Source organism: Colossoma macropomum, unplaced genomic scaffold (assembly GCF_904425465.1).
Source record: "Colossoma macropomum unplaced genomic scaffold, Colossoma_macropomum, whole genome shotgun sequence".
Lineage (NCBI taxonomy): Eukaryota > Metazoa > Chordata > Actinopteri > Characiformes > Serrasalmidae > Colossoma > Colossoma macropomum.
The window spans coordinates 12,442,391-12,456,580 of NW_023494789.1; the positions used below are offsets into that span (position 1 = coordinate 12,442,391).

Consider the following 14,190-nt stretch of genomic DNA (forward strand, 5'->3'; position numbering starts at 1 on the left):
TCACATCGCAGCTGAGCGAACTCCACGGACGAAGACACTATGCAACAAAGCCTCTGATTGGTCGGTAAAAAAGAGGCGTGCCATGAAACAAAGATGGACAACTTTGAGGAGCTTCGGCTTTGGCAGATACATTAATGTTTCACTGTGAAACGCGCATTTGTTAAACAATGAATACTTACTAAATGTAAAATATTAAGTCTAGTATTTGGTAGTATGAACTAGTACGAAGCACCAAAACACACAGGTTATCTTATATTTAGGTTCACAAGAGGACGAGGCTGACGTTGGCTGTCTATTCACCAGCTTCGTGTCCAAATTTTCCCGTTCCACCTTAAATGGTGGCAGTATTCTGAACTCAAATGTTGCCATAGTCAGTAACAGTGAAAGAATCATATTCCAGCAGTCGTAAAATGTATCATAAAATGTCATAGCGTCACGTGGAGCATCTATGACAGGCAACACAAAACCGCAGAAAGTATGCGAGGCTGTTAGCTCGCGAAGGCGCTTTCGGCTTCGCACAACCCTCGACAATTTCATTTCGCAAGAAGAACGCTGAGGCCTTAAGGCTGCACCACATATTGCTACTGTGAAGGGATGAAATAATACAACAAACTGTATTGTTTCAAATCGTTGTATTGTGACTAGCATGTTAGCTTGTGGCTAGTATGTTAGCTTGTGGCTAGTATGTTAGCTTGGGACAAACTTATTAGCTTGTGAGATTAGTTTGGGACACTATAAAGCACGATTTGTACTGTGTTTTTTGTCATTTTGAATGCTCTAATAAACTTCAAATAGAATAATTTAATAAAAAATATTAAAATAAAATATTATTGTAAGACATTTTCAGCCATTTTTTGCAGTTGAGACCCCACTGTTTAATATCGAATAAAATAATTAATTTTGTGAAATCATTAAATTCCTGCTGTGATACTTCCTGCAGTGTATCAAAAAGTAGACATGCACTGATACCACTGTTTCCTTTCCGATTCCAGACACCTGATGCTTTAGTATCGGCTGATACTGAGTACCAATACCAATACTAACCTAACCCACCTGTAAGTCTTGATATTCACACAATTACATTTTTAAAATATTTTATTTGTATAAATTCTATGTGCTGCATCATAAATAAAACACTCTTGGCAAGATGGCATTTACCTGTTGGATTATATTTATCAGATGCTTAGGAAGACTTATTTTTGTTTATTTACTGCATATGTTTAGCATTTGCTGTTATATAATTGGAAATAAGAACCATTTTTAACAACGTAATGTAAATGTCAACAAATATCTTTATTGTGCAAAACAGTTAAAAAACAGAACTGAACAGTATACAGACAAACTTGTGGTGTTTATACATCAGCACACAGAAACTTCTCTGGCTTAAAAACAGAGCTGAATGTTGTTTTACATCCAAATTTCTCAAGTCATTTGTCTGATATGTGCGTCTTGTTCACTCTCTGCATCTCTGAGCTTCAGTTCAGTAAATATCACAATGTTAAACTTCACAATCGCTGTTGTCGGAAGAAAACCTCATACCTCCAAAATAGTAACTTTACAGGAGAAGAAAAAAATCTACTTTACTTTTAATGTAAGTCAGTGGAACCAGATTTTTTTTCAAGTCATTTGGGGTCAATTATTTTAGACCATTCATCATGAAATTTACATACAATGTAAAGGGTGTGAGGTATTTTCCAATATTGTCAAAAACTGAAAAATGGAGATACGAGGTTTTCTTCTGACAGCAGCACAATGTTAGTATCAGCGACTTTCGGTGTTTTTTCTGGCCTAGTTGAAGCAACAGGCCACGAGACCCCGCTGCTGAGTGATACAGCTGACCGACGGAGGTGCACCGCAGGCGTGTTGTTAAGTTCTGTCTACTAAGTTCTGCGCAAACATGCATCAGAAATTGCTTCACGGTGTCAGTCATAGGTATCGGTATCCCTATCACCGATACTGCGTTTAAGTGCCAGTATCAGCATCGATACTCATACAGCATCTGTATTGGTGCAACACTAATCTTTAGAATTCCTTGATTTATCAAAACTACCTACAGAAACTCATCTGGAACAGCACACGAACATATTTCGTGATTTCTCAAATACCTGATTTGCATACTGAAACCTTCTGCAATATTAATTAGCAAAAGCCAGTACAGCGTTAATGATAAATGCTATATTGTGCAGCCCTGCCGCTCAGCATAATGAGCAAAGCAGTTTGAGCGTTTTCGCCGCGTCTGTGTTGAGTCTGTCAGCTCGTGTGGGAGCAGACCAGCCGGCTCAGTTGGCTAATGTGGATTGATAGAGCATCGTCCCAAAGGCAAGGTACTGAAATTACAGCCTTCAAACACACTCAGCAGCCACAGCAAAAACAATGGCTATGTTGTTAGTGGAGCAGACAGGGATTCTTAAGGCAAGTGCAGGAAAAAAAGGCTCCAATTTGCTGGTGATGACCTTTGCCCTTGGCATTTACGCTGCCATAGCTCAATGTGTATGTGTGTATAGGTGTGTGGCCTGTCAACACTGGACTTAAGACTGAGTTTATCTGCTTACAGAGGCACGAAAGGCTGAGAAAGCACAGGACTGTCAATTTCTGCAGGACTTTGTAGCGGATGAAAAACTAGAGATCTGTAAAACAAATGCATGAAATATATGCCATGCTGTCACAGCAGTGTTTAGTAAAGGGAGTGGTTCTGTCTAGAACCAAGAGCTCTACATAGAACCATTTCATGATTAAATGGTTTGTTGCATGGTGAAATGGTTCTTGATGGAGAAGGTGTTGTATATGGTTCTATATAGAACCAAAAAAGGGTTCTACTATTGTTATGATGTCAAGCTTGTAACAATAGAAGAACCCTTTTTGGTGCTATATAGGAACATTTTCAAAAAGCCTCTAAACAGAACTATATACCACACATTCTCGATCAATCTGAAGAACAATTCACCATGAAATTACATTTGTTTTATAAGGAACTCATGGTTCTAAATAGAACCATTGCCTTTACTAAAGAACCTTTGCTTAACCATCTTTTTAAATGTGTACCTTGTATAGCTGTATAGTTTGTATAACTGCTGGTCAACCAGCATGACCATTTTGAGTGTCCAGCTAAACCAGCACCAGACCAGCATAAACCAGCATCCATGCTGGTCTAAGCTGATTTTTGGCCTTTAAAATAGGAAAATAATGTTGTTTATATCGCGACTCTGGCTAATAGAAAGTACTGGACATGTACTGTGTCCTTCATGTATTGATTTAGCCTACACAGTGTGAGCTCTGGGTTAAAAATAAATAAACAAACAATAAAAGCTGGCCAAATTTTCCAATTGGACTGTAAAGAAATCGAAACAAGCTATAAAACTCAATGATGGGTGCATCACTTTATATTACTATTACATAAATGTTGGAGCCTATAAAACAGTACTCTTCCTCGGACAGATGCTCACTTGAGTTTTACAGCGCAGTTGGAGACTCTCCAATGGAATTCCTCTCTCAGTCTGAAAGTCTAATCTCTGCCCAGAATACTTGAAGACCACATTTGAGATCAATCAATGTATTGAGTTCTGTCCTCCCTGTCACGCTGACCTGAGACAAAGTCTATTTCTGTCTCTAATCTGCTCCAGAGATCTGCGACATTTTAGCCCACATTTAGGTTCGCCTTAATAATTGATGAGCGCAGAGAGCGATTCTGAGGCAGCAGCACCTTCAGCTGTGAAAGTAAAGGGCCTGCAGGCTTTGAGCTCTGTCTCAATCACCATAGGGATCTAATGCACACACAATATCCACACAGCATATAACATGTTGATTACATCTATATCAGCCTGTCAGCATTCGTTTTGTTCGCCTTACTACTTAGAAAGATTATGCACCCCTGCACTACATTAGCAGCTCATGTTGCCTTGCGAAATGGGTAAATTGAGGCTGGTGTGAAAGACTGGCTGGTGTGAAAAATGGCCCTTTTGGTGCAGTTAGCAAGTTAAACAACTGTAACAAAACTGTAACGAAAGCGAACATAGTTATCTCAAATAATCATTTCCTCAACATATTATAGTGCTACACTGATCTGTAATTGGCATGGCTGGCAACAGTTGAGTGAAGCTGCGGTTAGCTGAGCTAATGTAGCTGTTAGCATGCTGGCTAACTCACCTACCATAAACAGTAAAATCAGATAATTATTTGCTCTACACACAATAGTGCTGCACAGTGACCTGTAGCAAGAAAGTGTAGCTAATCAGTGTGGCTGATGGCAGTGGGGTGTTTTTAGCCAAGGAGCTAACATAGCAGTTAGCAAGCTGGCTACATCCTTACAAACGTAAAGATGATATTACAGTCACTTGACTGTGTACATAGTATGCAATCTCTCTTTCATGTGTTTATCTAGCGCCATGGGTGAAGAAATGTTAAAGATTTTTGCTTAGACTCGGGCTAAATCAGCGCTTCCTTAATTTTGGAGCTTCAGTGCTGCTATGAAGCCCCTTCAGAGGTCAATACACCCAAAGCAGCAGCGCTGTTGATCGGAGATGCAAATTTGAGTGTCAAAGTTGACCAAAGTTGAGCTGGTGCAAAGTTGACCAAAGTTCTTTGACTCCATTGAACCATTCATCACAGGAATTCCACTGAAATGAATGTGGTTTCACTTAATGAGCACTAGTGGTTTCAGACTTACAGCTTTCCAACTCAAGCCAGTCCAAACCAACATAACAGCCCACAAATCAGCTGCTTATGTCAACATTTATCAACATTAAAAACTAAAACCCTCATTCAAGCCCTACCAAGCTGTATCTAAGCTTTGCGTAGGACAGCCTAGATATGGCCTGTCATAATTTTAACACAGAACCCACGCACATTATCATCTTTCATCCCCACTAAGAGATTAAATCAAAGCACCCACACACACACACACGTATTAGCACTTTTTATCCCCACAAAGAGATTAATACAAAGTAACATGCATGCAAACAGAGTCACGCCCTGGTCATTGTCGCCATAAAGCACGGACTCCTGACCCTTTAGTAGGTCTGCAGCTTTATGGCAGCTGTTTATTCCACCACCTGAGCTGCAGAGCACTCACTGCCCATACAACTCCTTAGCAGAGTTATGACGAAGGAAACCGCTCAGATGCCAAGCGTCCACTCACAGCGGGCAGTAAATGGTCATCAATCTGAAAAAGTGACGCCTGTGTTTATGGCTTACAGTACAGCTAGCTTCAGTTCCAGTCGCCACAAGTGTAGCAGTGACGTTTTAATACAGTTAAAGGTGGAGTGTTATCTGATGGGCTTCAGGTGCTGAATGAACAGAACGCATTTGTGGTATGTCACCACTGTCACACCAAAACACTGCTTTTGTTTTAATTTTTACACCATTTGAAAAATGCCAGTTGCCATGACAAATGGACCAATAGGAATGGTCCAAAATTCTTTGCAAAAACTTTTTTTTCTGATTTTAACCCAACGTTCTTCAAGTTTGGCCTTTTAATGTCCATTAATTTACCCAATGTTCTTTAAGTTTGGCCATTAACGTCCATTCATTTACCCAGTGTTCTTCAAGTTTGGCCATTAAGGTCTATTCATTTTTTTCTGATTTTAACCCAACGCTCTTCAAGTTTGGCCATTCACGTCCATTCATTCACCCAATGTTCTTCAAGTTTGGCCATTAACGTCCATTCATTCACCCAATGTTCTTCAAGTTTGGCCATTAACGTCCATTCATTCACCCAATGTTCTTCAAGTTTGGCCATTAACGTCCATTCATTTTTTTCTGATTTTAACCCAATGTTCTTCAAGTTTAGTTGTTAATGTATACTAAAGTTACCATTTTGGAGAAAATGTGTTGACACTGTAAATAAATTATATTAGCAACAAAACACCTTGTTTATCTACACAATGTCATAGAAGAACCACTTTTGGTTCCCTACAAAACCTTTAGATGGATGGTTCTTTAAAGAGTAACTTTGTGAGTGTAAAGAACTTTTTTTAAAGTTTAAAGAACCTCCACATGATGTAAAGGATCTAGGAAGAACACTTAAATTTGTAAAGAACTTTACACTGTATGAAGGTTCTTCACCCTCAGATATCTCGTTTATAAACACGGTTCTTTCTTTAAAGAAGGCAACTTCATTTTTTTCATGAATGTACATTGTCAGCACATTAGTACATTAAATTATTGTGTGTACATTGTTAGCAAAAACTGTTAAAAGGCGTTCTGTAAAGTACCAGACAAGGTTCTCTGACTAGTAACAATAATGGAACACTTTTTGGTCCTGTATAGAAACATTTTTGAAAAGGTTCTTTAAATGGTTCTTCTCCATTGTAGAAAAGAGACACTTTACCATGCAAAGAAAAGATTCAACATTGAAATGGTTCTTGTGAGTTGTCATGGTTCTATATAACCGCTGCCTTTACTAAAGAACTCTTGAAGAACCACTTTTCTGAAGGTGTATATTATAGCACAAGAAACTTCATCCATATATCATCTGTATAAACTAGAATAACAATAAATTTGAGTTCAGCTGAGTTGGAAAACCTCTAATGATCACCAAATACCTTCTTTTCTAAGAAAAAAGCAGCTTAACCCCCAAAAGCGTAATGGATTCAGCCACATTTGCAAAAGCAAATTCCTCACTTAAGGCACCACAAACGCTTCCCTGAATCAACCACAGCTCTTACAGACTGACTCAAGGTACAGTGACAGCACAGATTTCACACCATTTAGATGGCTGTCCTTCGGGAGACGCCACAGCGGGAGCCAAGCGACTGACCGGCCGAGCTGCAGCGGATGCTGACGCACAGCAAAGCATTGCCATGGAGATGCTTCCCATTTCCTTCAGAAAAGAAAGAAAATTCACTTACATTCACTTAGTTTGACAGCCTTCTAGAATTAGAACTGAACTTAGTGTTCCAGAACCATGTTCCAGACTCTGGAGCAACGTTCTAGAGCTCTGTTCTTGTTCTGGAAGGCTGTTGTAATATGTGAACAGCACAGGGTGCTCTTCTTGGGAAAATGTGATGATCAAGATGGTTTTCCTTCAAGAATTCTAAAGTTCCAAAGTAATTCTAAAACTCCAAAGTCATTCTGAAATTCCCAAGTCATTCTGGAGCTCCAACTCGAAGTTCAGACCTATTAGAGCTGCTCTGAGCTCATCTCTGTGGTCTGGTGGTCACTCATCCTGCAAGCAGTGGACAGAGCAGAAGCTCTTATGGTTGGACAGATGCACCTGCAGATGTTTTCACCTTTGCAATTTGTCTGATCTGAATTGTTATCACCCACATCGACGTTTTCACAACATCAAATAAGGTTGTGCACACATGAATATTCTCCACCGGTGGATGTGTAAATAGATACGGTGCCTAGCAATCTGTCAAGCACACAGAGAGATGAGTGCACAGGCAGAGCAGAGGAGATATCACACAAGCCAGAAGATAACATGTTTGCCATCGTGCCTCAGCTGCTATTGCTACACTGCTACACTGTTTTATTGCCTATAATACAGCTGGCAGGGCTGTGAGGTGATAAGGTATCAAAACTTTTGCATTGACTGGCCCACCACAATCAGCTGCACCCCAGCCATCCTTCTTCACCCCTTCAAAGTACACCAGTCACTTTATTTAGACAGGAAAAATCAACTACCTTACTAACTTTTTAGCAGACGGCTGGGAATCACAGGGCATATCACGATACGATATTATCGCAATAATGATGATATCGTGATACTGCGATTCTGTGATACTCTATATATCGCAAGACAATCCTCTACGATATCTGTATAAATTTCCATCTTTTCTCCCCTATGAGTTACTTTTTCTTCACCGCAGGTTTACCCTATTCATTTGATTAGCGCTTTAGCGCCACCATGTGAAGTCATGCAGTAGTGGATCTGGTAAATCAAATTGCGGGGGAGTCCGTCGACGTTTACAGCACATGCATGTTTCAATAAATAAATCGATATTTGGCGCAGGTGTATCGATATCATATCGCAAAATAAAGCAATATAGTATATCGCTGTATCGATATTTTATCCCACCCCCTACTAGCTAGCCAAGTACTCAAAAATGACCAAAGCTAGTTAGTCGTCCATATTCCTAAACCTTCAACCAAGGTGTTTTAAGTTGGGGGTGCTGAAATTTAAGGCAGGTGGTGTGAACAGTGACGTCATGCAAAATGACTTGCGTGTCATGATGTGCCATAACGTGACGAGAAATGGCAATATACTCACATAACTGACACATCTCTCTCACCTTCTGGACGAACTTTATGCAAAAGTACATGACGTCCAATCAGATCGTTGAAGTGTGCCGCGGTAGCCAGTTATGTCGCACCCGCAGTCACACACTCGACCGCAATACTTTCTTCCCGCCCGTTATATCAGTCTGAGCTGGAGAACAATATTAGTCTGCTTTGGTGCTCAGAAATGGTTCACAGCTCTGCACACACTGATAATCTGGGGTTGCTGTGGCATCCTCAGCCACCCCACTTCCCTGCCTTCAACCTTCAGGCTTTGACATTACATGCATTGCAGCTTGTATCTAGTGGTTTGCTTGGTTTGTATGTCAACTTAAAAAGCAAGGTCAGCTATTGTTGCTTGGTTTCCTTGCCAAACTAGTGAGTAATGTTGGCTATGCACGGTAAAAATTGTTGTATTCACATAAACAAGTTGGCGTTCAGACTGCATTAAAATTTTGAGTTGACTGAACTTCGAATAGTAAGTTAACCCCTATACCAAGCCATGGGTCTGCCGGAGTGCCTAAAGTTTTATTACACTTCTATAACCTAAGAATAGCTCCATTAGTTTGCATTGAAGACCCTGAAGTTAATGAATAATTAGCCTTAGTGTGTAATAAGCCCGGACATTAAAGGTCTAACAGAACAAGAATCTGTGTTTTTTGTCCTATCAACTTATTACTGACGTTCAAGTAACTCAAAATTTTAAGCTTTTTAAAACCTTTCTTAAGCTAAAACCCTGTTTTTTATTGCTTAGTTTGCATGGAAAACTGATAAGTAATACATTATCTATCACTGCTGCTAGTTAAAGGATGCTTATCATATTTTGCGCATATGCAAATAAGTAACATCAGCCACCGTAAACAAGCTGCTGTGCGACCAGGTCTACACTCAGCTTCAATCCCTCACTATGAGACGTCATTTCAATACATCTTGCTGCCTCCCAAGCACTTGTTCATCCTCACCACCTTTTATTTAAGTGAACTTTTCCTTCTCTCTGTAGGTTCAGTTGGATTTTGGCAGCTGGGGAGAGATTTACACTAGCATTCTGATTGGACATGTGCATTGAAGATTCACTTTTTATGGCCTGACAGCTTCAGCAACAGATACAGGCCCGTTGAGAATTCTCTGTATGATCCCAGTGGCCAGTCCATCCCTGCCCAGAACCACTGGCCCAAAAGCAGAACAGACTTTGTGACTTTTTCCATCTTGTGCCAGAGCCATCATCACATGTGAATCACCATCTAGCGCACGGCGCTCGTCAGAGACAAATGCGAAGCTCTGCCGAGCTTTTGTCTCAGGTTCACACAGTTTCTAAAGCCCAAGGCCAAGCCAAGAGATGTTCCTGATAGACAAAGCATCTCAGAGTGAGCTGGCATTCTCTCCTCTAAATAGGCTGGGAGGCTGCTGGGAAACAGCTCAGTGATGTCGTGTGCAGGCTTGCGACACTAAGAGCGAAATCTCAAACAAAGACAGTCGTTTTAACCCTTAGACATTAAGAGCTGTTACTGTTGTTTTTTTTTGCATTGCTATTAAAATGTAATTACTCAATTACGTATGTTATTCACATTACAAATTACATTTACATTCAATTTACATTCTGTATCGACAGAAAAAAAGTTTTGATATTCATCAAAATCAGTCCATAATAAAATATAATGGACTGAAAATGTGAAAATGTACACACTTAAAAAAAAGATGGTACTTCAATGGTTCTTTAGTAAAGAAAATGGTTCTATATAGGATCATGAACACTCAAAGAACCTTTTGCATGATTGCATTGTGAAAGTGTTAGGGGACATAGAATGTGCTGTAGATGGTTCTGTACAGCACCTTTTTGAAAAAGGGTTAATTTAGCACCAAAACAGTACTTCTGTTATTACAAAGCTTGTAACAATAGCACAACCCTTTTTGGTGCTATATAGAACCATATACAACACATTCTATATCAATTTGAAGAACTTTTCACAATGGAAAGAACCTTTAATCATGCAAAGGGTTCTCTGAGTGTACATGGTTCTATATAGAACCATTTTCTTTACTAAAGAACCCTTGAAGAACCATTTTAAGTGTGTAGAATCAGCACTTTCTACACAATTCCTCTGCCTGCTTCCAATGCGACATGATTAGGAGATAATTCTTATAGAAGTGCAGTATCAATGGTGACAACTGCGCCTTCTAAGGGTTAAAATTTGCCCACCAGCCTCTTTAAAAACTACAGTCGGAGTGTTTTGATTGACAACGTAGGACTCCGCTAAACAAATAATGCAATAACTACCAGCAGATTTCAGTGTCTGTCAGATTTTCAGAGTCTGTCAGACTCACTCCAAGCTATGGCTCTGCCAGAGGTAGGACCAGTCAGGCTGGTGTGCCGGCTCTTACGCTACTATAAGCATGCAAAGGGTATAGTAATCCTAGATTAGCTCTCACTTCCGGGGACACTCGCTGAGCATGCGTCCAAGACAAGCTGTACTCTGCTTGCACAAGCTTGTGCATTTCCATTCATACCAGTGCATGTTTGACTGTCATCTAACTGTCCATTTGCATGGACTGAGGCAGTAGCTGCTTCAAAGGAAGGATGTATTCCACATTACTTCCTTACCTTGGCATTGGAATCCCTGCTTTCCAAAGCCCCTATGTTAGAAAGAGAGAGAGAGAGAGAGAGAGAGAGAGAGAGAGAGAGAGAGAGAGGGAGAGTCAGTCACATGGCCAAATAGAAGTGATGCATTAGATAGCTAGCCCTCCTAAATCCTTTAATGGGCTTTTAGCTATCAGTTGCCTTCCATGCCGCAAGCAATCTGAGTCGATTAAAAAGATGCTGCAGTGGAAATGAACGATGTAAATATTTGATATGCTTCAATCTAGGGGCTCTCCCAGCTTTGCTAGAGAAATGAACCCAATCACCGCCTGCAGTCCTGAGGGACCCACCTGTGGCATTAGGGCCTGCCTATGTCATTACATGAAATGTACATGAGAAATGCAGCGTGGCATGCATACAGGAATATGTACCACTGTTGCATTGCACAGTTCCATGTTTTTTTCCAGCACTTGGAAAGCTGGAAAGTTATAAAGCATAAACACAAAAACCCTTGCAGTGCATGACTAGAATTAGGTGAAACTGCTCTAATGCATGCATGTTACTTTCTGACTGGAAACCAACGAACGATCTGAGGGAGTTGACAGCCCGGAGCGCACCCACAACAGGTTATTTCTATTTCCCACCCGTATTCAGGAAAACTCCGCCTCCTGCGCTGCGACTGGCCTGTAGTATCGCTCTCTCTGCTGCGATAGGCTGGCAATTTCCCAGAGATTGGCTAGCAGTTCCCACACCGTGAGTATGAACTACTGCCCAATCCCAGCGCAGGAAGGCTCGGCTTGCCGGAAAACGGGTGCGAAAGAAAACAACGCCCAGACTAAGTTGGTTTCAAAACGACAAGAAATCGAGAACCAGCAGCGGCGTTTGTGCGCGTGGAAGTGTCCGATCTCGAGCAGCCGTGCGTCCGCAGCCTGCAAAAGTTTGCGGGACCGGGCACCGGCGTCCACTCACCAGATGAAGTCGGTGCAGTGGCTGCAGAAGGTGGGCTGCTTGAAGAACCTGGCGATGAACTTGTGGTTCTTCACTTCGTGCACGTTCTTCTGCCTGAGCGCGCCTTTCCGCGCGAAGCGGTTGGCCACGTCCGACGAGGAGGACTCGTTCACGTCAGCCATGGCAGGAGAGTAAACAAAAAGAAAAGCAACACAAAAAAACAAAAGAAAAAAAAGCCCCACAGTGCAGTACAGTTCCTCACAGGCTGCTGGAAAGTTGGGCTCGTGCTGCTGCTGCTCTCCTCGCGCTGCGCTTTGGCCCCGCTTTGATACTGAACGCAGAAACTCGAGTCGACTTTGGCCCCCCTCCCTCTCTCTCTCTGTCTCTCTCTCTCTCTCACTCTCACTCTCGCTCTGTGTCTCACTCACAGTCTCTCTCTCTCTCTCTCCCTCGTTTGCTCACTCCTTCCTTCTCGCCCTCGCGCTGACGTCACTCCGGTCCCGGAGACGGCGGGCTCGAGCTTGGAGTCGCGCGCGCGCGCGCTGGGAGCGCCCCCTCGTGCTCGAACCGCCAAGGTGCAAATCTTCCCTGGGACCAGGCCAGGCTGGGTCGTTTTCTCAGGATTTTCCCAGTTAGCCAGATAATTTAAACCAACATCCAACAGGAATGTCCACTGGCTCCTTTCCGCCTTTCCACGAAAGCATCTTGGAGGATTTTTAGAATGTAAGATGTTCTCAGTAAGCTGGAATAGTGAGAACCCATCAGTGGGAACCTCCTTTACCTTTCCTGTTATTGGCTTGACACTGTGCTGTGCTGCACTGTGCTGAACACTTACTGTTACAGATTTATATATATATATATATATATATATATACATATACATATGGGTCATTCTACAGAAACGTCCATTTTTGTGTCCCTAGCGTTTACAGATATATTACACTTAAAAAAACATGTTAGGGTTACAATTTATTTCTATTTTAAAATAAAACAATGTTATTTTAACAATCACACCTTCTTGAGCATCAATTTAGCAATATTGGTTTTTAAATCAATTATCTAGAATTCCAAGCACCAAAGAAGTGCTTGTCCCCACAGTCATGTGTAAAGTGGAGAGAGAAAAAAATGGGTGAATGGCCATATTTTGATAAAATAAAACATTCTTTCTGCAATTTTAACTACAATAATCTATACATAATTATGGAATTTATAAATTAAATGACATAAAGAAAACAAATGTCAGATAAATATTATAAAATACTTCAGGAGTCGTGTCACTGGTGTTACTGCGTAACAAAAAATCTCTTATTTTGAAATAAAAATCACACTGATGACATCACTTCCCTTCCTTTTACCTATTTTCTGAGGATCTATGAAGAAAAGCACAAGGTAAGTCTACTGTGTCTTTTTAGTTATCGGAAATCTTCTCATTTAGCTCATGATTTCATATGAAGCCTTAAGTTGACATCACTGGTGTGACCTACTTTATTCTTAGGTAATTGTGAAAAAGTAGAATACAAATGGATTAAATTACATATTTTAGTGGATATTCCATGACTGACAACATGTGGTTTGATGCTTTATGAAGTCATGTGATCTAAAGGTTTGTAACAGCTCATACATTTACACTAACTCTAAGAAGAGAGACTGACGTAATAAAGGTGAGCGGTATTTTCCCTCCAGTCACAAAATCTGATCACAGGCGGCCACTGAAGACACAGTCGAGACAAATGGAAATAATAATGTCAGGTGTAAACAGCTAGAAGTCCCACTGTGCACTTATGATCAGATCACTTAACACCAAGTGTGTATAACAGGGCCATCATTGGAATCAGAACTGTTTATTAGAATCAGAATCATTCATAAATGTATCATGTTCACATACAAAGAGTTTGTTCTGGTGGGTTTTCACAATAAAGCCTTGCAATACAATTGCAATTTTCACCCAAAACAATAATCAGCTAAGATATGTTTGGTGTCTGAGTTCACTGCTATTATTGGTTTTAGCCATGCTAACATACTTTGGTCCATGTTTATAGATAATTGTATCTCATATAGTGTCAGAAACCACATAAGCAAGTTTAGCAAGATATAAACAAGATTACTTAACAACTCAATGCAGTTTGAGTCGAGTGGGTGATGATTCAGGCTTGCAGTTAGCACAATGCTAATTGGTATAAGCTTCCTCCCTGCAGGTCTAACTGACACATGAGAGGTGCTGCACTGTTCTGCTGTGTGTTGCTTGCATAAATATGATCTGCACTGAAGAATCATGACAAGGAAACCTCACTTGCAACCTTACAACAAAACAACGTCTAGGTAAACCAGAGGCATTTTGGAAATGAGTGCTGTGGTCAATGAAACAAGAAAGGAACTCTTTGGCGGCAATTGCTAAAGTTTGGTGAAAAAAGAGAGCAGCATTTGATGAAAGAAACACCTTGCCAACTGTG

General features: G+C 40.8%; 1 protein-coding gene across 2 annotated transcripts in view; it reads right to left on the reverse strand.

Moving 5' to 3' along the window:
* The window catches only part of prkcaa (protein kinase C, alpha, a), a 229,093-nt gene extending 216,912 nt beyond the window's left edge, over positions 1-12,181 (reverse strand). Inside the window, exons 1-2 of one of the 2 annotated variants that reach the window (XM_036570116.1) lie at positions 11,762-12,181; positions 10,817-10,848 (exon numbers count right to left, since the gene is read on the reverse strand). In XM_036570116.1, the coding sequence (XP_036426009.1) occupies positions 10,817-10,848; positions 11,762-11,922 (193 nt within the window). In that variant the 5' untranslated portion in view covers positions 11,923-12,181. The remainder of the gene's footprint in view (positions 1-10,816; positions 10,849-11,761) is intronic. The other variant, XM_036570117.1, reaches the window with a different exon arrangement.
* Between the last annotated feature and the right edge of the window lie 2,009 nt (positions 12,182-14,190).